Source organism: Panthera tigris, chromosome B3 (genome assembly GCF_018350195.1).
Source record: "Panthera tigris isolate Pti1 chromosome B3, P.tigris_Pti1_mat1.1, whole genome shotgun sequence".
Lineage (NCBI taxonomy): Eukaryota > Metazoa > Chordata > Mammalia > Carnivora > Felidae > Panthera > Panthera tigris.
In genome coordinates, this window is record NC_056665.1 from 98,090,353 (window position 1) to 98,112,223 (window position 21,871).

At 44.7% G+C, this 21,871-nt stretch overlaps 2 protein-coding genes across 3 annotated transcripts in view; one reads left to right on the forward strand and one right to left on the reverse strand.

The window, feature by feature from the left end:
* Positions 1-6,678: 6,678 nt before the first annotated feature.
* The window catches only part of ABHD12B (abhydrolase domain containing 12B), a 29,676-nt gene continuing 14,483 nt past the window's right edge, over positions 6,679-21,871 (forward strand). Inside the window, exons 1-8 of the mRNA XM_042989688.1 lie at positions 6,679-6,748; positions 11,768-11,895; positions 13,027-13,129; positions 14,741-14,860; positions 16,812-16,842; positions 20,011-20,056; positions 20,163-20,292; positions 20,714-20,751. Of these exons, the coding sequence (XP_042845622.1) occupies positions 6,693-6,748; positions 11,768-11,895; positions 13,027-13,129; positions 14,741-14,860; positions 16,812-16,842; positions 20,011-20,056; positions 20,163-20,292; positions 20,714-20,751 (652 nt within the window). The 5' untranslated portion in view covers positions 6,679-6,692. The remainder of the gene's footprint in view (positions 6,749-11,767; positions 11,896-13,026; positions 13,130-14,740; positions 14,861-16,811; positions 16,843-20,010; positions 20,057-20,162; positions 20,293-20,713; positions 20,752-21,871) is intronic.
* Positions 8,829-21,871, reverse strand: part of PYGL (glycogen phosphorylase L) — a 71,278-nt gene continuing 58,235 nt past the window's right edge. The window contains exons 21-22 of one of the 2 annotated variants that reach the window (XM_042989680.1): positions 9,987-10,060; positions 8,829-9,788 (exon numbers count right to left, since the gene is read on the reverse strand). In XM_042989680.1, the coding sequence (XP_042845614.1) occupies positions 9,670-9,788; positions 9,987-10,060 (193 nt within the window). In that variant the 3' untranslated portion in view covers positions 8,829-9,669. The remainder of the gene's footprint in view (positions 9,789-9,986; positions 10,061-21,871) is intronic. The other variant, XM_042989682.1, reaches the window with a different exon arrangement.

Consider the following 21,871-nt stretch of genomic DNA (forward strand, 5'->3'; position numbering starts at 1 on the left):
TTTGTGACTGCCTGGTTGGGAGGTCTCCTTTGGGAGTTCCTATCCCTTTTGACACTTAGCAGTCAGGAGAGGGAAGAGTGTCCCTTACCCCCACCCTCAAGCATTCCTTTGTCTCACACCATAGGGAAGGAAGAGAGTCTCCTGCGATATCAATTTTTAATTCGTTTTGGTGGGTGATGAAATTGATGAGATCGGCCGCATGGCCTCCTCTGTACATCTGTGTACCTATTCGTATTTATTACTAATTAAACTTCTATGTCAGTCTATGAGCCACAATGCTGATGACTGTATTTCTAAATGAATGCATGCAAATGTGCCTAGGAGCCGGACAAAGACAGTATCAAATATACTCATTAATAAATAATATCAATACTGTGCATCTGCAGGCTGAGATGTTTTTAACTTCAAAGAAGAGCTTTCATATCTATGATCTCATCTCACACTACATATTATTATTTAAAAACTCCTCTCTAGGGACAGGTTGTTCCACGCATGTAAAGCCGGGCAGGGTGAGGATAATGAAGACCCGCCTCAGGCTACCCGACATCACTCCGCAGGGCAGCCCAGCACTTGGGGCCCTCCAGTCTCGTGGGGTCTCTCTTGGCTTGTTTGAAAACTAAAGGCAAACATGAAAAAGTACACTCGTTTCAAGTGGTGCTGGGAGCACACACACACTCGGGGCAGGAACAGGGAACTAAGGAAGTGAGGCTACTTTCAGGACCGACTTTGGAGCTTCTGCAAACAATGAGAAACCGACAACTTCAAACTCACGTCAGGCATCCAGAAAGCCCAGAATTGGAAACCTCTAGTCTTCTGGGACTGAAAAGCCAGTTCCTGTTTACTCTATCTACAGCTGTGACTTTTTCCCTGTCTTCCCCAATTTCTCCAAGAGTGTGCCTTCATTTTCAGGAAGGTTTTTTTTTTTTTTTTTTTTTTTTTTAACATATTTTCACCTAACCTTTTAAGGTTTTTCTGTTAGACTTCCTTTGGAGTAAAAACACCATGTCATTGTTTTCCTAAGGCTGGGCTGTGGTTATGGAAATGCCCTTCTCTGAAATTGCTCGGACATTTAAAAAATAACTCAAGGGCGCCTGGGTGACTCAGTCGGTTGAGTGTCCAACTTGGGCTCAGGCCATGACCTCACTGTTCGTGGGTTCAAGCCCCTCATCGGTCTTGCTGCTGTCAGCGCAGAAGCCTGCTTTGGATCCTCTGTCCCCTCTCTCTCTCTCCTTGTCCCCCACTTGTTCTCTCTCTCTCAAAAAATAAGTAAACATTAAAAAAAAAATTTTTTTAAATAACTCAAATAAAAGTAAAAAACAACAAAAAAAAAAACACAAAAAACAAAACCACCCTGAGAGTGAGGCTCTCCCCCATCCCTATCTGTACGGTCCTAATACCAACCTGCAGTGTTTACACTTCACAAAAATTCAGGCTGTATCACCTTCCCTGGAGTGGACACTGTAAAGGTTGCTTCAGAATTTCCTACCTGGGTATCTGACCAGGTACTGTGGGTGGTGAATTCTTCCACCCTGATTACTCATGAAGAAAGAACTAACTTGTGATTGGCTCTTTTAATTCTTGCATTTTCAAGGGTAAGTGGAAGGACTAGTAACCCAGGTTACAACTACCAGTTGGTCCCACCTACTTTGCCGTCACTGCCCTGCCCCTTGGGCTGCTTTGACACAGGTTGGTTTCTTACCAGATACCAGGTGCCCTTTGAGAATTAGTCTCACTTTACCTGCTGCTGTTTTTTTTTTTTAGTGTTCTTAAAAATTTTTTTCTTAAATGTTTTTATTTATTTTGAGAGAGAGGGAGAGCAGGGGAGGGGCAGAGAGGCAGAGAGGGAATCCCAAGCAGGTTTCGCGTGTCAGCACAGACTCTGATGCGGGACTCGAACCCACGAACCACGAGACCATGACCTGAGCAGAAACCAAGAGTCAGATGCCCCTCGCCTGCTGTTTTGAATGAGTGTAGCCTTTGCGCGCAGTGGGCACTCAATCCATCCTGAGTGAATGCAGCTTAACATCATCATTTGGTCTCTGGGGGTCTGAGTGGCCTCTATGTAAAATGAGAGTACTGGCAAATGACTGCTTGTATTTCTTCCAGTTTTAACATTCCATGAGGCCTTTTGGACAGCCATTTAAAATTACCTCCCATCACGAAAGCTGTTTCCAAGCAACAGAACAGTACTTCCTGACTCCTTGCCTGACCTCTCAGCCCACAAACATGTTTCTCACCGAGCCTACAGCATGATAGTATCTGTAATGCGTATTTATTTATTACCTAGTGATACATCTCAGGTTGTTATTTAGCTTTCCGGCTGTGTGGGTCCTGTCCTTGAGATTAGAGTGTAAGCTTCCCAAGCCAGATACTATCCAGAATGTGCTCAGTAAGTATTTGTTAAATAAATAAATATTACAACAAGGAATAATCTTCCTTCTGTCTACAGGGAATTCTGGGCTTAAGGGAGGCAGAAGAAATCAAGGGTGAAGCCCCAATTTGCGGTTTGGGAAACATGGTGTGTGATGAGGCTGCTCTTCAAGACAGGGAGTCCTGCAAACACGCAGGTTTGGGGCAGGGAGTAGAGGAGATGAATTTAGAGAAGAGCTGCATTCTATACATCCTTCTTGAGATTCTCAGAGAGCATTGGCCAGGCCAGGTAATTATTTTGAGACATGAGGTCCTGGCCAAAGGAACATACTTTGTGTTCAGCCCAAAGCTTCCCAAATAACTGAATGTGTGTGTGTGTGTGTGTGTGTGTGTGTGTGTGTGTGTTTTCGTGTTTGTTTACTTTTGGGAGGTGGGGAGGGGCAGAGAGAGAGGGAGACACAGAATCCGAAGCAGGCTCCAGGCTCTGAGCTGTCAGCACTGACCCCAACTCGGGGCTCGAACCCATGAATTTTGAGATCATGACCTGAGCTGAAGTCAGATGCTTAACCGACTGGGCCACCCAGGCGCCCCTAACTGAAAACACTGGTATAACCTGCGAAGAGAAGCAGGGCTAGGAAGGAAGCCTGCAGACCAAGTCACCTTTAAGGAATGGCCAGGGGCATTTGAAGAAGAGCATCCAGAGAGGGACGAGGAGTTTTAACTGCTGGGCCTTCATCTGGGCCCAGTGCTTCCATAGGTACAGGGAAAAGGCAGAGTCCCAACTCTTGCCAACGGAGCGACAAGGGAGCCCCTGGGCCATGTCCTGGACCGTGCGTGGTTCTTGGGAAGATAGAAGGCACTTGAGCACTTCGCTCCCAGGTTCAACTCTCCTATCACTCTCTCTTCTCAAAGAAATCACCCCTTCCACTAAAAGGAAGCTCAGAGGAACACTCTGGAGTTCAAACCAAGAGTAACCATCCACTCTTGTAACTGTAATAAATCAGGCTTTAAATTAGACCTGATGTAGGCAAAGACAATACAAAACTTTAAAAGCATAGAAAAATGAATGTTCTGAGTGAGTCACCTCACTCATTCACTATCATCTGGGACTGTCCTCAGACTTCCCTTTAATGTTTCATTTCAGCATCAACAGCATCAGTTTGTTTCTTTTGGTAATTGCCTATTGGCATATGGGAAACTGAGGCAAGGTGAAGACGTCGAGCAAGGGGGTGCACGGGGTGCTCATGCTGATGGGATTGAACAGTGGGGTAGCCATTTTGGAAGAGAGTTTAGAAGTCCCTCAAAAAAGTAAACACAACATTACCATATGACCCAGCAAAGGGCATGGGGTTTCCTTTTGGAGTGATGAAATATTCTAAAATTAAATAATGGGGAGGCACTTGAGTGGCTCACTCGGTTGAGCATCCGATTTCAGCTCAGGTCCTGATCTCACAGCTCGTGAGTTCGAGCCCCGCATCAGGCTCTGTGTTGACAGCTCAGAGCCTGGAGCCTGCTTCAGATTCTGTGTCTCCCCCTCTCTCTGCCCCTCCCCTGCTCATGCTCTGTCTCTCTCAGTCTCAAAAATAAATAAAAACATTAAAAAAAATAAAATAAAAAGAAGAAAATGCAAGGGGGATGAATACTTTCAAGATAAAATTTCTCTAAATAATATAAAATTAGCGAGTTGTTGTTTGCTACTTCTTTGTTCCTCAAGTGCTTTGTCACCAGCAGTTTGTTTTCACAGCTGCGTGGCAACTGAGAGACAGTGTTATCTCCCATTCCTTTTTGCCAGAATACCTCTTTCTTTTTTCGTTTTTATTTATTTAGGTAATCTCTGCACCCCATGTGGGGCTTGAACTCATGAACCCCGAGATCAAGAGTTGTACCTTCTTCTGACTGAGCCAGCCAGGCGCTCCTCCAGAACAATTCTTGGTGGTAAAATTAATCTATCTCTAACTGAGATTTCTTTTTCTACTGGAAGCATAAATAACATCCACCCATTGGTTTCTGAAATATGTGTACCAGGGGTGTCTTGTCATTTCTACAAAATCACATAAGACATGTTTACTGATATAATTTGTCCATACATTTCTTAGATTTCTTTTCCACAAGTCAGGTTTGTTGAGGTACAATTTATATTCGGTCAAATTCACCCTTGAAAGGTTTCCAATTCTATGAATTTTAGTGAAAGCTTACAGTCATAAAACCACCACCACACTGGAGATGTATACTTTTTCCATCACCCTAGAACGTTCCCTCATATCCCTTTGGACTCAACCTCCTCTCCCCACATCCAGGCCCTGTGCCCCCCTGACCTGAGTGCCCTTAGTGCACTCTTCAATTCCTATCCTGTGTTCTCGTGATTTCCTCCGAGATAAATCTCTCTACCGAGCAGGGCGCTGCTTTGTATCCCAACGTGGTACCTGGCACTTAAAAGTTGCCTAGCGAATAATGCTGAATAAATGAACGAATCACTTGTGTTTTAGATTCTGCCAAATCCAATCAGAGACTCTGCTCTCTGATTTCCAGGACATGCCATTTGAAAAGGGGCTATTAATGTCAGGGAAAGCTTTCACCTAGAGTTTTAATCTTTACAGTCTTTTTTAAGCACATTTTTTTTTTAAGTTTATTCATTTTTGAGAGACAGAGAGTGAATGGGGGAAGGGCAGAGAGAGAGGGAGACACAGAATCTGAAGCAGGCTCCAGGCTCTGAGCTTGTCAGCACAGAGCCTGACGTGGGGCTCGAACTCATGAACTGTGAGATTGTAACCTGAGCCGGAGTTGGGCGCTTAACCGACTGAGCCACCCAGGCACCCCTCATCTTTACAGTCTTTTTAAAAAAGGGGCCATAGTGATTTCCAACTTCAGGGATTTGGCTGAGCATTTCAAACATTTTGCTAGACTTGGGGCCTACAACTTTTTGGCTGAACCAGCTTGTGGACCTCTATCCTCTCAACTTGAATAAACAGATGGAAATGCAATCTGGGACCAAATGCAGCTGCTGCATAGTCCTCCCGCAGTGCTCCCTGTCTCTGATCGCTCCACCTCCACATGGCAAGGCCTAGGGTCTCCTCCAGAGCTTCCCTAAACAGGTTCTATGGGATTCCAGACCCATTTTGTGAAGGACATCTGCTTGAGTGGGAACGTAACCTCCCTTACCATGCAGGGTGTGGGTGGCCCTGAGAAAACTCACCTGCAGGTGGCTCATCAGTCAGGCCCAGATCCCTTCCATCCTTCCTGATCTGATTCCTCTTCTGTCTTGATAGGACCCAGAAAATTGACATCCCCAGAGCAATTACAAGAGGCAGTGAACAAAATTCCTCCTTGGCTGGCTAGTTATAGGAAATGGCCTAGTCCTTGAAGAGAATGGCCCTTTCTTGAAAGGTATGGGTGCTTTTCTCCAGACTGTCCTACTGGACCCAAGCAGGGGGGTCCCTGTGCACTTTCTGGGGTTTGGCAGTCCTCCCTTATGCCCTTTGCCCCATAGCACAAGCACCACAACAAACAAACAAACAAACAAACAAACAAAAACACATACACACAAGCTCCCTCCTGGGGAGGTTGCTCCTTGCCTCCAAGATGAAATCTTCATACTGGCATCAAATTGCATCTGATAGAGACCGCATTCCCTTCCTTCCTCCTTTGCCTCCACACTTTGCCAGGCGACTTCCCTGCGTGGCAATGCATTATGTAGGCCAAACCTGTCAAGGCGTGAACCCCTGGATACAGGGCAAGGTTCTGAGAGATGTTGCTAAATAAACCAAATGGCAAAAAGGTGTTAATTTTAGTGTTAATTGTGTAGTTCATAACCCTGTGGACCGATAAACCATTACTCAAGGGAAGGGGGCTGGAGGTGCGGGGGAGGGGAGCAGGGATGCTGGAGATGGGTAAGCTTCAGAAAAAGGTAAAAACAATAAAGACAAAGAAAAAAAAAAAAGAAGAGGGGTCAAAGTAGAGGAAAGCTTATACTCTTCATGCAGATCTAAAACTGTGACCATCAGATTTTTGCGCTATTACCACCATGATAAGAAATCTATTTTATTTCGTCGCGCGGGGCGCGCACACACATCCACAGATGTATGGAATACACTGGAAAGTAAAATCGTGCACAGCTAGCCCCAGGCGTGGGTGACTGGCTTCTCCAGCACAGCCGGGGGGCCGGGGTCACGCCGCCAGCAGCCGGAACCCCGAGGCCCGCCCCAGGCCGGCAGCCGACAGGGCCCCCGCGCGGGGGAGGAGGGCGGGCCGGGCGCCCGCGGGGGTGGCTCGGGCTCCCGGCCGGGGCTCCGCGGTGGCGGCTGGGCACACGGCGCGGCGCCGAGATGGACGCGCGGGACTGCGCGGCGGCGTGGTGGGAAATGGTGGCGCGGAACCTGCGGTGAGTGCTGGCCGCGCGCAGGGCCCGGCGCCCCGTTCCCCCCCGCCCCCCCGCCCTGAGCCCCGGGGATGGGCAGGGCGCATCCGGCCCCAGGCGGCGGGCGGACCTGGCCCTGGGCCTCCCCGCAGGGTTCGAGGGCCCCCAGAGCCCCGCGAGCCCCGGCGCCCTTGGGCTGCATGATCCTTCGCCTAGGCGCCTGTTCGCACCCGCGAGCCTCTAGGGTTTGCTTTTTCAGGAGCTTACATCCCCTTGGGGTTTCTGAAATAGAGATTTCCAGAAAGATGGCTCAGGTTCCTCTACCGGTCTCTTACCTGCTTTGACCATTGTGCTAAAATTCCGGGCGGATTTTTAAAAAGACCAGTAATAGTGACAATACGAATCTACCATGACTCTTAGATGGCATCCACTTAGGTCAAAGGCCTGTCTGTGTGGGCGGAAGGCCAGCTCCCCCAGGGGGAACTCTCTTGGATGTATTTAAAGAACATCCCTCCATAATGCTAAAAATGTATAGTGCATTGAAACCATACCTGTGCCAAGTTCTTACATCCTTTTAACTCTGAAATGTCTGTATCAAGTGGGTTTAAACTTCTTCTTTCTCCTATTTTAAATCCGTGGCTTTAACAGTAATGTTAAACTACCCTGAATCGACCAGCAATATATTGCCAGTCTCATTTGCATTGAATCCAGGTGTTGGTTAGAGACCCTGGACTCAGGAGACTCAGTATCTTGATTTGTTTTGTTGGGGTGGGAAGGTATTGGCATTTCTGTTCACCTTCCTTTATATTCCTATGTTTTGTTTATTGCTGATTACAAAATATCCAAGAGTCACATCCAGACACCAGGGACTTCACTTTGAAATGTGTGAATGATGAAGACTAAAACCGATCTTGTCTCTTCTATTCCTTCTGGAGCAGAGAGCAGCTCTCCCCTGGGCCAGCAGTGTAGACCCACACTGACCATTAGTCAGAATATCCTGACTGATTACACTTTTCAACTTCACATTCCTGGGCCTTACCTCCTTGACATGGTTGTTCTGAAAAAGCTGGCATTTTCTGCTTTATCTTTCATGCTCTCTCTAGAGTTGACGGCTGATTATTTAACATTTATTTGGCAGAGAATCAAAGCTGCAGTTCATGCTTTTAGAGAACAATCCACTTTGTTGATAATGGAATGGGACATGGGGAATTGGGGACCCTCTCTTACTTGCTTTACTAATTACTAAAAAAGAAGTCTCAGGAGATGCTTCCTGAAAGAATAAGATACAAGCACATTTCGTCATCTCTACTGCTCTAATTTAAGACCTGCTGAGGCTGAAGCACAGACCGATATCCAGCATCCTGGATCCTTTTGTTTCTTGGAGCCAAGTTAGTTTAGATCCGCAAGCATTCACGGAGGGCTGGCCCTGTGTCTGGAACCGCTAGTCGCACAGGATGTATTGTGATGTGTTGTGTGACTCAAGGAAAACATTTAATGAAAAGGTGTTTTCAGTGATTATTTTTTAATGCCTTGGGGATCTGTTTATTTTGCAGATATTTCATAAGGTGTAGTTGCTACTTAAGATAGACGGGTCCAGGAGAGTAAATCTTCACTTGCAATTGGTTTTCTTCAAACTAGAAAAATGGGAAATGTGCTCAGGAAAGAAGCTGAGGGAAGCCAGTAGGCTATTTCCCTCTTCGTTGCTCCCCATTCACCCCGAGTCTTTGCATTTCTGGATAATTTAAGAATACCCCCCGCCCCCCATGAGCAGGCTGGTAGACGGATTCATTCTTTCCACAGCACTGGCTGTCGCCTCCCCGTTGGGCACTAGTTTAGGCTTGAGCACAAAGAAGTAAATAAAACTGGCACAAATCCCTGCTCTTGTGAAGCTCACATTGATTAATTTTCTTTTCTTTTTTTCTTTAAAACATTTTAAATGTTTTATTATTTATTTTTGAGAGTGAGAGAGAGAGAGAGGGAGAGACAGAGCATGAGCGGGGGAGGGGCAGAGAGAGAGGGAGACACAGAATCTGAAGCAGGCTCCAGGCTCCGAGCTGTCAGCACAGAGCCCGATGCGGGGCCCAAACTCACGAACTGTGAGATCATGATCTGAGCCGAAGGTGGACGCTCAACCGACTAAGCCACCCAGGTGTCTCTCCCATTGATTTTCAATTGTAATTCAGAAAAGAGAATGAAGCCCTTCTTCTCTACCCTGAAGCTACTAATACGCATTGCTTCCTTCTCCCATAGGAGAGAGATCCACTTGCAGGACAGTTCTCGGACCCGAGCTAGACAGGGAGCACAGTAAAAACAGCACTATATGCCATGTGGTTCTCGTCAGTGGGAACGCAGGACTGATAGTGGGAAAACAACTGGAGAACAATTACAGGTCAAACTGAGGCCCAATTATAATTAGTGGGAGGGGTGAAAAGAGAGGGAAGGTCACCGTGGAAGGTCTATCTCAGAGAGAGGCTTCAACAAAGAAGAAACCCTTGAGTGGATTGACGGAAGGGGAGGATTTGGTCGGGAGGAAAGAAGGGAGGAGAACACAGATATAACTTAGGTGCTCGGTGATCAATTCATGTTGGCTGAATGAATGGGTACATGGGACGCCTGTGTGGCATTGTCTTACTATTTGGAATAGCTGTCTTGCCAAATGGGGTTAGAGTTGGGCTTCCTAAAGCTGGTGCCTCTGAGCGTGAACATGAATGATTCGCCCCGCAGCAACTCAGGTTCCAAGGTAAGAATGATCCAGTTAGGTTCTGTGGCCCCTGTGGGATGCTGTGCAGTTACAGCCACAGCTGATCAAAGGGCAGGCGAAAGAACACCAAAGCATCAAGGTGGCTGTTTGATGTGGCTGGCCGTTAGCGGGGATTGGGCTGAAATTGCATCCTCCACTCAAATAAGGTCTGTTAGCCACTGGTGACTTTTGATCCCCCGCTGATCTAGGGGAAGTCAAATTGACAACCCCTAGTTAAAAGAAGTTGCTGTGCATTATTGATGCTCCGAGGGATCTGGTCACTCTGTTCTCTTCCCGCAGTGCTTCTCACAGAAGTGCCTTGAGCTATTTGAGAGAAGGGTCCTGTATGAATTATTCTTTAAAAACAGAAACATATTTCCCTCTACTGCTTCTGCTTCCCAAGCACCCTGCTACCTTCAAAAGATAACTTAGCGGGAGACTAACAGGCAGGGTAGCGTGAGTTCAGAATCAGGAGAAAGAAAGCCTGAGCCAGCCAACTGGAACGAAGCATAAGAATTCAACCTGTGTTCCGTTCTGCCCGTCTGGACTTGATCTGGGGCTCAAAGTGGCTTCTCTGGGGTGTTGGTTTCTTATCTCTAAAATCAGAACAACAATGTCCTCTCCTTCCCACCTCCTTCATGGAGGCTATTTTAAAGTATTATGAAACAATCATTTTCATTTTCTCCTTGCTGATTTTAGGCGTAGGCAGTTGCCTATGCCTGCTACTTGGAGGGCTACCCATTACACTTAGCCCACGTCTCTTTTCCACAGCCTGCAGAATTGCTGGAAATTCATTGGCGATGCATGATCTTCTCCCTTCATGCCTCTTCCAGACATATAAGCACTCTGAATTTTTAGTATTAACACGAGGGAGAATTTCTTTTTAGAGGTCTTTCTTTAATGACTTTGGAGTCAGAAGGCTCCTTGAGAACACAGGAACAGGAAAGGAGAAGAGTGTGGGAGGAAGAATGGACCCTAAGAAAGGCCAAGGGTGCAGAAGGGGAGAAGGCGAGAGTGGGGGTGGTCCTGAAACAACTTCCTCTAAGGACTGAATTTTGTTGCCAGAAGCCAGTCTTGTTCTTGAGGTTCATTTGTGCCTGTGTGGATGGCAAGCAGCATTCACCGGGACTGTGACAGCTCAATGGACATCTTCATAGAACTCTGGGGTCACACCGACCTGTGTACACGTGACTCGGCCATTCATTGGCTCTGTGGCATTGGGGAACTTACTTAAACTTTTCAGTCTCCTCATTTGCAAGTTGCAGGTAACAACAGCTATATTTTAAAATGCTCTGGTCTAGCAGAGAAATCAGGGTTGGGGAGGGGGGGAACAGTGCATCCAAAATGCTTTCCAGTCCCACAACCTCATGATTTGATACACTGAGCAGTCTTTTACATTGACAGAGTGAAAGAGGGAAAGGGATTTCTTTAATGGATGATGTGGATAAAAACTGGAAGCAGGAAGTGGTGACACTGACTTCCTGTGTCCCTCGTTTCTCAAAGGTAGGAGGCATTCAACTCTGATAAGAGATGTGGCTTGAGACGGAGGTGGCATTAGTGACCCCTCATGGACAAGTCCTAACTAACTTGTCTGCTGATGGCTCCTGGTTTGGGTGGTTTGTGTCATGGGAACAAACAGTAGAATAAACAAAATGTGTATGGCCTGCTGTGTCCCATTTCCTGACCAGGCCCCCGCCCTGATGCAGCAACAACCTCCAGGTACTCCCCTGCTCCCCACCCTGCTCCTCACAGCCACTCTTACCTGGGATGTCACGTCAGAAGTGGGGATTTTTCTTTCATTGGCTCATTTCTTCTTAAGACCCAGCCAGAAGACTGGGGAATCTGATGATTTTTCATGCACTGCTTTAGACTAATAATAGTTAACATATACAGCACTAAATCATGATGTGATCAAAGACTGTGGCACCTGTTAGTAGTCTGCATCCTATTTCCTGATGACTTTGGGGTCCAGCCTTGGTCTTCTTTGGGGATGCACTGGGGGAACGGGCCTGACCCTGGTGCATTCATGCCCCCTCCCACTTCTGTTCTGTGAAACCTGGGCTTTTTCAGCAGCTGGTTGGGGCCTTGATTTATTGCCTTCCTTTCCTATTCTCCTTAGTGCCCAGTCCTGATCTGTCCTAATTACCTACAATTCTGTAAAACATTTTGCTTTAATGCCAAGTCACCTGTAATTCCCAGTGTTAGTCTCTGAAATTCTATTTGGTTGTTAAGAGAAAAACCACACCAAGACAAAACTTGGACTAATTTTGAACACCTTGTTTTTGTTTCACAATATCTTTCAGATCCATTCCACGTTCCTGTTCAACACTAGGAAGAAAAATTGCGGCTCTGTACAACAGCTTTACTAGTAAACCGTTAAAAGAACACATTTTTCCTCCTTTGATGAACATGCTAATATTTTTTAATTTTTGTAAGTATATATCTTTCATTAATTTGCCTATATATTTTTTCCCAAATAAAGACCTCACTGCCTTTTAAGTTGTGACAATGAAAAAGGCATGTCAGCTATAAAATTGTAGCTAGAGGAGCGTCTGGGTGGCTCAGTCAGTTTAGCATCTGATTTCAGCTCAGGTTGTGATCTCACAGTTCATGGGTTTGAGCCCTGTGTCAGGCTCCACACTGACAGTGTGGAGTCTGCTTGGGATTCTCTCTTTCCCACTCTCTCTGCTCCTCCCTCACTCGCACTTTCTCTCTCTCTCAAAAATTAAAAAAAAATAAAATAAAATTGTGGCTAGATTTCAATGATCTGAAACCTGTTTAACACTGGCTTTGGGGTCTAGCATGAATCCTTGCAAACTGTTGCGGGGAGATGGATAGAAAAACATGGCCTTGTGGGTGGGGTTTAACTTCAGGAGCTCAGTCTTCATATTAGCTGGTAATATGGATACCTTACTGCTTGGTGTATTCTCTACTTTCTTGCTTCTTCATTTTACCTGTACCCCTTGAAAGAGAGAGAAAGCAGAGAGCTGGGGTGGGGAGACACTGATGTGAGTAATCTGTTTTCCCATGTTTTTTCTACTGAGTGCTGTTAATTAATGTAACAGTGTACATTGTAACAACACAGTCCTTCCAGCACACAGCCAATGCTCTCACTGCCTGGTCCCACAGGTATGTTGATTCTGGCCATCTCATGGTTTGTGGCTAATGATTAGATTTTATTTAGTGGAAACAGTAACGCTTGACATAGGAAGAATCCTCATTCCTTTCTTCTAGACCCTCTTAACTTTTTAGGGGGATAGTCTCCTTTGTTTTTAGCTTAAGACTAGGCTAAGGATTGAATAAACTCTATTATGGTCTATCACACTGGTGCTATTTTAAAATCTTGCTTTAGGGTTTTTTGTTTTCTTGTTTTCTTGTTTTGTTTTGGCACCTCTCCTGTGGGCTACTCCTAGTTTATAAAGTAAAATACTTTGCTAAGAATTTCGTGTGGTAGCTTGCAACTTAGAAACCATGTTAACCATGAGACTAACTACTTTTTTCGATAGTGATTAAAAGACACGGAATTTGATTTGGGGTGTTGATAATGACTTCTGCTTTCTAGTCAAAGCACCCTTTCTTGTGGATTTAAAGAGACCGGAGTTAAAGATTGCTCACACAGTGAACTTCTATATCAGAGTCGAACCTGGGGTGATTCTGGGAATCTGGTGAGTGCACTGAGGGACACTGGGCCGCTTCACGGATGTGGTTTTCATGTTACAAGGGCACGGGTGAGCAGCACGGTGTGAGTCACCTGTGGAGAGGTTGGTGTTTCTTGCTGTTCCATATACCTTCCCTTTGTACGGATATCTGACCTACCTGAATTTGCTTCTCACTAATTTTACCTTGGAGTGCAAAGTCTTTTGGGTGTTGCTCTGTGCATTGGCTCTTTCACCGGGTCTGAAGGACCTGCCCTGCCTCACTCTTCTGCCTTATTCCACACCAGCCTTCCTACACTATTGCAGACCTGCTGGCCTCCTTGCACACCAAGCCACACTCTCGCAGGATATGCTCTGAGTGCAACACTTTGCTCCCTCCTTTCGGCCAGCTAACTGCCTACTCATCTTCAGGGTCTCCATTTCAATGGTAATTTGGTAATTTTCAATGAAGCCCTGCCTCATCTCCCATTTTAGGCCACCTGTGCTTGTCCTGTACGGCATTTATTCCCACGGTAATTCAATCAGTGCTTGTGCGATTATTTGGTTAATGCCAGTCTTCTTTACAAGACTGTAACTTTTGTAGGTGACTTTGTTGGTGGGTTTTCACTGCTTAGCACAGTGCTTGGCACAGAGAAGACACTCAACTGTCAAAATCATGAGCGTTCTGTTGTTTGTTTTGCTATGCTAATGTCAGTATTTTTTTCTGTTTGGTTCTACTGCTTGTTCTTGGCTGCCATTTTTCCAGTGTCCTGTTTTATGCTTCCTCTTCCTGAGTTCAAACGTGTGTTCCTAGAATGTGTGGAAACCAACATGGGTTCACATAACTTCTTCCTAATGTGCACCGTGTGGTTCAGCTAATTGTGCTGGCATTTGAAAATCTTTTTATTCTTTGCTCCTGCCCTGGCTTATCCAGCTGGCAGTGATGCCTGTCCTCTCGGTGCTGATGGGTTTGATGTCAGACTTTGTGCCCCTAAACGGTTGAGAGGACTGAAGATTTATCATTACGTAGCCAATTCTCCAAGTCCCTTTGTGACATGTCATATGGCAGGATTTGCGTCCTCAGGATTCGTTCACTGAGTTAACAGGGTGGAGGAACTGGCGTTTAGGCAGGTGTTTAAAATCACAAGGTCACAGCTTTCTGGAGAACAGCTTCATTTCACACTAAAGTTCTTTTCTCCTACCTAAACTGGTTTCCCTTTAAATTCTTTCAACTTGTTTTTTTCAGCGAAACAAATAGCAGGTGACAAATACCTATTGTCTTTTACTTGTTTCCACCCAATGGACTTCATTTCAATGGACAGCACCTAAGATTCGCAGTCTGGGAAGATTAATAGGTTTAGGCATCAGAAGAACTAAAACAGCAAATGGTTAAAAGGGATTGTTTCTGTGCATGAGGGAGGTGGGGTAGAGTAGTGCTTTCTGCTGTAAGATGTTTGTGGTATTATATTTTAATTTTTACCAGGTGCATATAATACTCAGAAATTTCTATACATAAATATGTAGTATATATTTATACATATATAAACATATAAATCTATATGATTGACGTAAGGAGGGCTTCAGACTTTGGCTAGGAAAGCCAATTCCCTCTGTTTGTTAAAACCTTTCCTTGCTCTTCAGGCACACGGTTCCCAGCTGCCGGGGTGAGGATGCGAAGGGAAAGGACCGTTGCTGGTACGAAGCAGCCCTTCATGATGGCAATCCAATCATTGTTTATCTTCATGGCAGCGCGGAACATAGGTCAGTGCCTTTGCTTGGAGTTTTTTGTTTTTTAAAGAGAGAAGTAGCATTTCAGCCCCATAGGGGAATAAAAGGCAGAGCTCAGTTTTCAATTCTGTAAGCATGCCTCCATATAGTCTTTTCTCCTTTGTGGAAATTTGAGGGCGTTCTGGCAATAGGCTTCTCTTAAAAAAAAAAACCCTACATATTCCATATGTAGAATAAAGTAGATCTTTAACTGAAAGACTAACTTCTAAAATTTGGATCCCAATTTCAAGGAAGGCAGTGGTTCCTTTACTCCAAAGAGTGTCTGAAATGATGAACTGAGCCCACGGATAACTGGAAAGGGAACAGGCATGAGATATGGGGAAAAGGAGAGCAATTTCCATATCAATGGTCTTCTCACAGAAGTACATGGAGATTCCTTAATTACCATGCATCCTATTAATCAAATGCATGGACTCCCTATGAGACATCATCTGGAATTCTGACCACTGGTACTGGGGACCATCTGACTGGTTCTAGTCTAGCATACTGATGCCTCAGCCCACTCTCTGTTGTTCCATCCTTGCTTTGTAACAAAGAACGCCTCCCTGAAGTCCTGCTCCCTTTTGATGTGCTGCCAGAGCCTCCAGTGGGCCTGTCATCGGTGATGATTATCAGCTGTGACTGCATCGCTTTGGGTTGGGGGAGGGGTGACGTGCCTCAGAGACCTACAGACCCAGCTCTGTCTCTGAAGGGACATTGCACACTAAGTGACAAGCTCTGGAATCTGCCCCTAGGCTCTGTTGCCTGTGTCTTTTTTTCACTCTCTTTTTCTGTCTTGATGGCTTTCTCAAGACTTGACTTTGCACCAAGGGCTTTCAGGAGATGTCCATTTTAGAGAGATATTTACAGAGGCTTTCCATGAAATTCAACATCTTTCAACACTGTTTAACATTGTTCTGATTGGGCAAACTTGGGCACGGTGCTACAGTGTATGTATTTGGCCCACACGTTCATTTCTGCCCCTCTGTGTGAATCTGCTGTTATCCCAGATTTACTGGCTCTGGGGTGAGCCCCAGCTTCTTCCTGTTTCCTGCCAGAAGTCTCAGCTTGCTACCAGCAGTACTGAGCCAAAAGGAGGCCAAATGGGAGGTCACCAGGACCTTGGTGAAAATAGTGGTTCTAGACTTGGGACCCAGAGAAAAACCCCGGAGGGTCCCTGAACCTCTTCCACAAAATTGTACAGAAAATGTCAAATGTTAAGCTTTTTCTGGGAAATGGGCCCATAGCTTTAATTACATGTTTTAAGGGCTCCATGATCCACGGAAGTTGAAGACATTTGGCTCTAAAACAAAAATTCAAATGGTTTTTAAAAGAATCCTCTGCCTTTTGAATCATCTTTGTCTCCCTTTTATTAATAGAGAGTAGATGATATGGTTATTTGGGGGAAAAAGGGTTTCTTGTACCTTCGGGACTGTGAGTCTGTCTCCTTCACTTCATCTTGCACTTAATGGCAGGGTGAACAGGGTACAGGCACATCTTAGTTTAGTGAACATGGCTGTGTCATCCTTTGTTCTGAAAAGCCACTTTCTGGAACTGATTTTCCTTTAGCTTCTAAAAGTATTCTTAGAAATAAGTTTTGCTGTGTAGCAGTGAAAGGAAGTGGATTACCAGTAGTTAATCACATGCCTCTTTTGAGAAGCACTGGCCACCTGGGCATTCGGCACCCATACAGACTCACACAGCAGCGGTGGGGAGCCATCCATCATTCACCCTGACACATCCAAGCGGGCTATGACACCAAAAACCATTTCCCTTCCTCCTAGTTATTTACTTTCCTAACCTGAAAAAGAAAGGCATGAGGTCAGATGCCAGAACCATGATAGTGATTTTTATTGGATTTGTCATGGTAATTCCTAATTCTTGCTTTTTTTTTTTAATTGTTTTTTTTTTTTTTTTTTTTTTTTTTTTTTTACCTCCTTTACAGGGCAGCTCCTCACAGACTTAAGCTCGTAAAGGTATGTCTGAAGGGGCCTCAAGGTACCAATTCTATGTCTTTATTTATTCTCTTTTGGGCTACAGCCACAGATCTTTCTCAGCCCTCAGCACGGATATCTACTGAGAGCTCCTGAGAGTGGGTTTGGTGTCTAGTGCTCAAAGTCCCTCACATGGGTTTCTCTTCCTGCAGTCACCACGGGGGATGAAAACAGAAGTGAACATCTCTGAGAACCAAAACACTTTCATAAATATATTACCTTCATCACCAGATGGAGTTGAAGACCTATTTGATTTTTCTGAGGGCTGGGAGGAGGGTTGAGAGAGTATATTAAATGTGAAAGTTACTCCTATGGGAAACAGCCCCCCCCCTTTTTTTCTTTTAGTGGAAGAGGATAAAGACATAGAATGTCTGCTTTTAAAAGTCATTCAGGGGGCACCTGGGTGACTTGGTTAAGTGTCCAACTTCAGCTCAGGTCATGATCTCATGGTTTGAGGGTTCCAGCCCTGTGTCAGGCTCTGTGCTGACAGCTCAGAGCCTGGAGCCTACTTCAGATCCTGTGTCTCCCTCTCTCTTTCACTCTGTCTTTCGTGCTCTGTCTCTCTCTCAAATATAAATAAACATTAAAAAAAAAAAAAGTCATTCAGGCTCTGGCTTCAGTCCCATGAAGGGTTTTGCAAGTGAAATGGTGGCCACACTGCTCTTCTCGCTAGCCTGCTACCTGACTACAGTTTGTGGGGCGCGGCCCCTGCATTTCCAAGTGTGAGGGAGCAGGCTTTCCACTCAGCCATATCTGACTCATGGCTGGTAGGGCAGCTACCTGTTCATCTTCTCCCACACCCTGATTGGGTCACCTCTCCCTCAGGTGACCAGGCTGCTTGTCCAGTTATTGACGGCAGGACCTGATCTCTCCTCCCACATGCCCTCCCACCTCAGAGCCCTTTCCTGGCGTGACAGCGTTAATGGGAATCCTGCCAGGCCCAGCATGGCCAAGTGCCCCCTTCATCCTCCCTCCCTTATTCAGACAAGAAACTCCTCTCTTGTCTACTCCTCCCTGTCTTCACTGCCTTCTCAGACTGACTCTTGCGGAGGAGTGGTGGTCTGGATGCAGTTCTGCCTGGGATGATCATGTCTATTAATTTTTAGGTTTGCTTTCTACCCTGCACCTCACTCTCCACACTTCCTAGGCCAGATGGTGGTGAAGCTGATGTCCATGAGAACATGTGTTTTTCCCTCTCCCACTCTTGGCAAAGCTGAATTGTATATCCCCTGTGTGCACAGAAAGGAAAAGAGTCGTAGGTGTAGGTGTGAAAAGTAGCCAGGTCATGCTTGTGATAGTTGGGGTGGGAGGGGAAGGTATGATAAGACTTCTTCCCCCAGGCCGACCCTGGATACCTTGTGCCATGGTCATCATTTCCCAGCCTGACCAAACATCTTAGCCCTTCATTCTCTTCTTTGAATGGATGATTTCCTTTAAAAATTAAATCTTGGGGTACCTGGATGGCTCAGTCAGTTAAGTGTCCGACTCTTGATTTGTGCCTAGTCATGATCTCACAGTTCGTGAGTTCGAGCCCTGTGTCAGGCTTTGCGTTGACAGTGTGGAGCCTGCTTGGGATTCTCTCTCTCTCTCCTCTCTGCCCTTCCCCATTCACATATGTGCCCTCTCTCGCTCTCTCAAAATACATAAACTTAAAAAAATTAGATCTTTACTATTGTTGTCGTTCCTCTCTTTCTTCTTGCCTTCCTTCCTTCCCTCCTTCTCATTGTCTCATTCATTCATCCATTCATTCATAGCTTCAGTCATTCAACATGGCTGTTTTCATTAATTTGTAATCCACCTTACCGTCTTTATCTCTTTATATAAAGTTTTTATATAACTGTGATTGCATCTGCATGTAATTTCATGTTGTGCTCTTACTTAATACTACCTTATAAACATTGTTCCATGTTTTCCCATAGTTATCACAGTCACTAATTTAAAAGGTGATCATTCTCCATTATATTTATTGACAATTGTTTATTTACTTAACTATTCCACTGTTCTTAGATACAACATTATCTAATTATAAAGTCAATAGTCCCCCTGCTAAAATCATTTAAACAATATTGATAGAGAAAACTTTAAGCCTTTAGTTTATTCTTCTTTTGGAATTTTCTCCTAGAGATCAATTCTTAGGAGTAAGATCTGTTACTGTTCTTGAGTTGTTTCATCAAGTGGTCTTTCATTGTATAGTGATCACGTGAATACTCCAATTTCCCCGGATGCCTAACTGCTCTGTGTCTTGGATAACTATTTTGGAGATATTACAAAGTTTCACTTCGTTTCTCATTATCAGTTGGATTTATATTTAAAGATTCCCAGTGAGATTCAGCTACCTACCTCTATGCAATGGCAGGGGAAGTGCAGTGTTTGGACATAAGCAGTCCCAGGTGTGAATCCTGGTTCTGCCTCTAGCCATTTGGGTGACCAAGAACTAGTTACCTAAACCCTCAGACTCAATTTCTTTATCTATAAAATGGGGATAACACCTACCTTTTAGGGACTATTGTGAGGATTAAAGAACATTTTCCATTTTTGTCCCCCTTTTCTCTTTGCCTATCATTGCAATTCATTTCATTTGAAATTATATTTTCGTATTCCTTCCTCATACATCCACTTGGGGCTTGGCAATGGTTTCACAGAATCAGGCAATCTGTTTATTTTTGATTGGTATTAACTCTTTGTTCATATTTAATATAAATATCTTCCCATTATTTGACTCCTCTGCTACAACTCTGTGTAGACCTTCTGTTCTCAAGGGAATTCTTGAAACAGACATTTACTATGTACCAAGATACTTTAATATGTCATTTCACGTATTCTTCCAACGATCCTGAAGATAGCCACTAGTGTTTTTCACTTTTCAGAATAATATTTACATATTCGGATGTTTAGTGGCTTGCTCAAGGTCACACAGCCAGTAAGGGGCACAGCCGGGGTGTGAGCAGGCTGTCTGACCCTGCTCTGCCCCCGCCTCGCTCCTTTCCTTTTGAGGCTGACCTTCTCACATTTGAAGCCAGGCAGCAGATTTCATCTATTCCCTGCCTATGAAACCATCACAACTAGTTTTATGGAAGTGTTGAGGAGGTTATACCACCTTTTCTGTTTACACCCCCTAATTAAAATGGTAACAGCTCCTTTGTCATCTAGGTGCTGAGTGACGGTGGCTTTCATGTCCTGTCTGTGGACTACAGAGGTATGTGTTAAGAACAGTATATAAAGACTTTTCAATAAGCAGGAGGGCTTTTGATGGCCCCGGTTTTGGAGGTAGTGATTCTGTGCTTGTCTTTCCTTACTTCCAGGGTTCGGGGACTCCACAGGGAAGCCCACAGAGGAGGGGCTGACTGCAGATGCTATTTGTGTCTATGAGTGGACCAAGGCGAGAAGTGGTACCACCCCTGTGTGTCTCTGGGGCCACTCTCTGGGTACAGGGTAAGTGGGGTCTGAAGATGGCTTTAGGTGGGTCCTTAGGACTTTGGTGTCATATCAAAGGCAGCAGTGAACAGAAGAAGGAGCACTGAGCCAGGAGAGGGGGCTCTGGTTTCTCTCACATCCCACATGTGGCTAGAGACAATTGCCATCGCAGATGCTAGTTTGTAATGCACGGGAGGGTGTAGCTCTATGGTCATCTGTGACACTGAAACCCATTCCAGAACTCTCCTTGAGAGTTTTAAAGAAAAGGATTCTTAATTTAGGGCCACTGGAACTCCTTGAAATCCTATGCGAAATTTTGTGTCTGTGTTCTAGCGGAGGGTCCAGAGCTTTCATCAGATGCTCATATTGGATGTCTGTACTGTTTACTTGACTGTTAAGTTACTGCTTCACAAATGTACTAATTTTCATTGCTTTACAGAGTTGCAACCAATGCCGCAAAAGTACTGGAAGAGAAAGGTACCATAAAATGCTCACACGTTATTTCTTAGCTGGGGGTGGGAAAGTAAACACTGTGCACGCTCAGAACACAGAGATACCTCAAGCACCCCAACCTGAGACAGTTTCTGATAGTGTAATAAGCTTTTTTTTCTATTTAATACAAAATAACAGTTGCTCTTCAAGATCATGAAATTAAAAGTAAATGCTGAGGAACAGTTAAAATTACCTTTGAAAAAGCCCTCACTGTGAAGTAAATGTTACTATGGAGTAATTTGGATTATAGGGGAGGAAAAACTACATTTATGAAATAACAAGCAGGACTTGCTTGCTGCAGCCCTTCTTCCATCACGTTTATGTCAGTGTTTCCCAAAGTGTTCTGACAGCTGCCTGTATCAGAATCCCCAGAGGTGCTTGTTATAAGCACACAGTTCCTAGATCCTAGCTGTTTTCATGAATTAGAATCTCTGTGAATAGGACAAGGGGATTTTGATGTACGTTAAAAGCACGTAATCTCTTGCGTTATATCTTAAACCTAACGTCAATACAGGTCAGGTTGAGTTACATAACATTTGAAAGCAAGTCACCTGCTATACGCAGTCTTAGTTATGGAAATAAAGCAGATATTATTTCCTGCTCCTCTAAGTTCTCATAGCTCCCTGCACACACTTCCTGCACAGTGTTGATGATGCTGTATTTATCTGACCTAAATTCTCACACAAATGAGTACTTCACTTCTTAGATAAGCAATGACCTTAGAACACTTTAATTCCATTTACATTCCTGACTTATGAACTCTTGCTATCATGTATTTTAATTTCCTCTTTATTACTCGCTCCATAAAACATTACTATTCTTATAGTATGAAGTCAGTATTTAGATTTACCCTTTTCTTTGCTTTTTACTACTTATAGCATTTCTGTGCTTTCATTTGGGATTTTTGTTCTGCCTGTCTGTGGTGAAGAATTCTCTCAGTTTGGGCCTGAAAATATCTTTATTTTATCTTCATTTTTGAAGGATATTTCCATTGGGCATACTTGGTTGGTAGTTATTTTATTTCAATACTTTGAAGACATCATCCATTTTGTTCTGGCTTTCACTATTCCATTGGGAAGTCAGCTTCCAGTCTTACTGCTGCTCC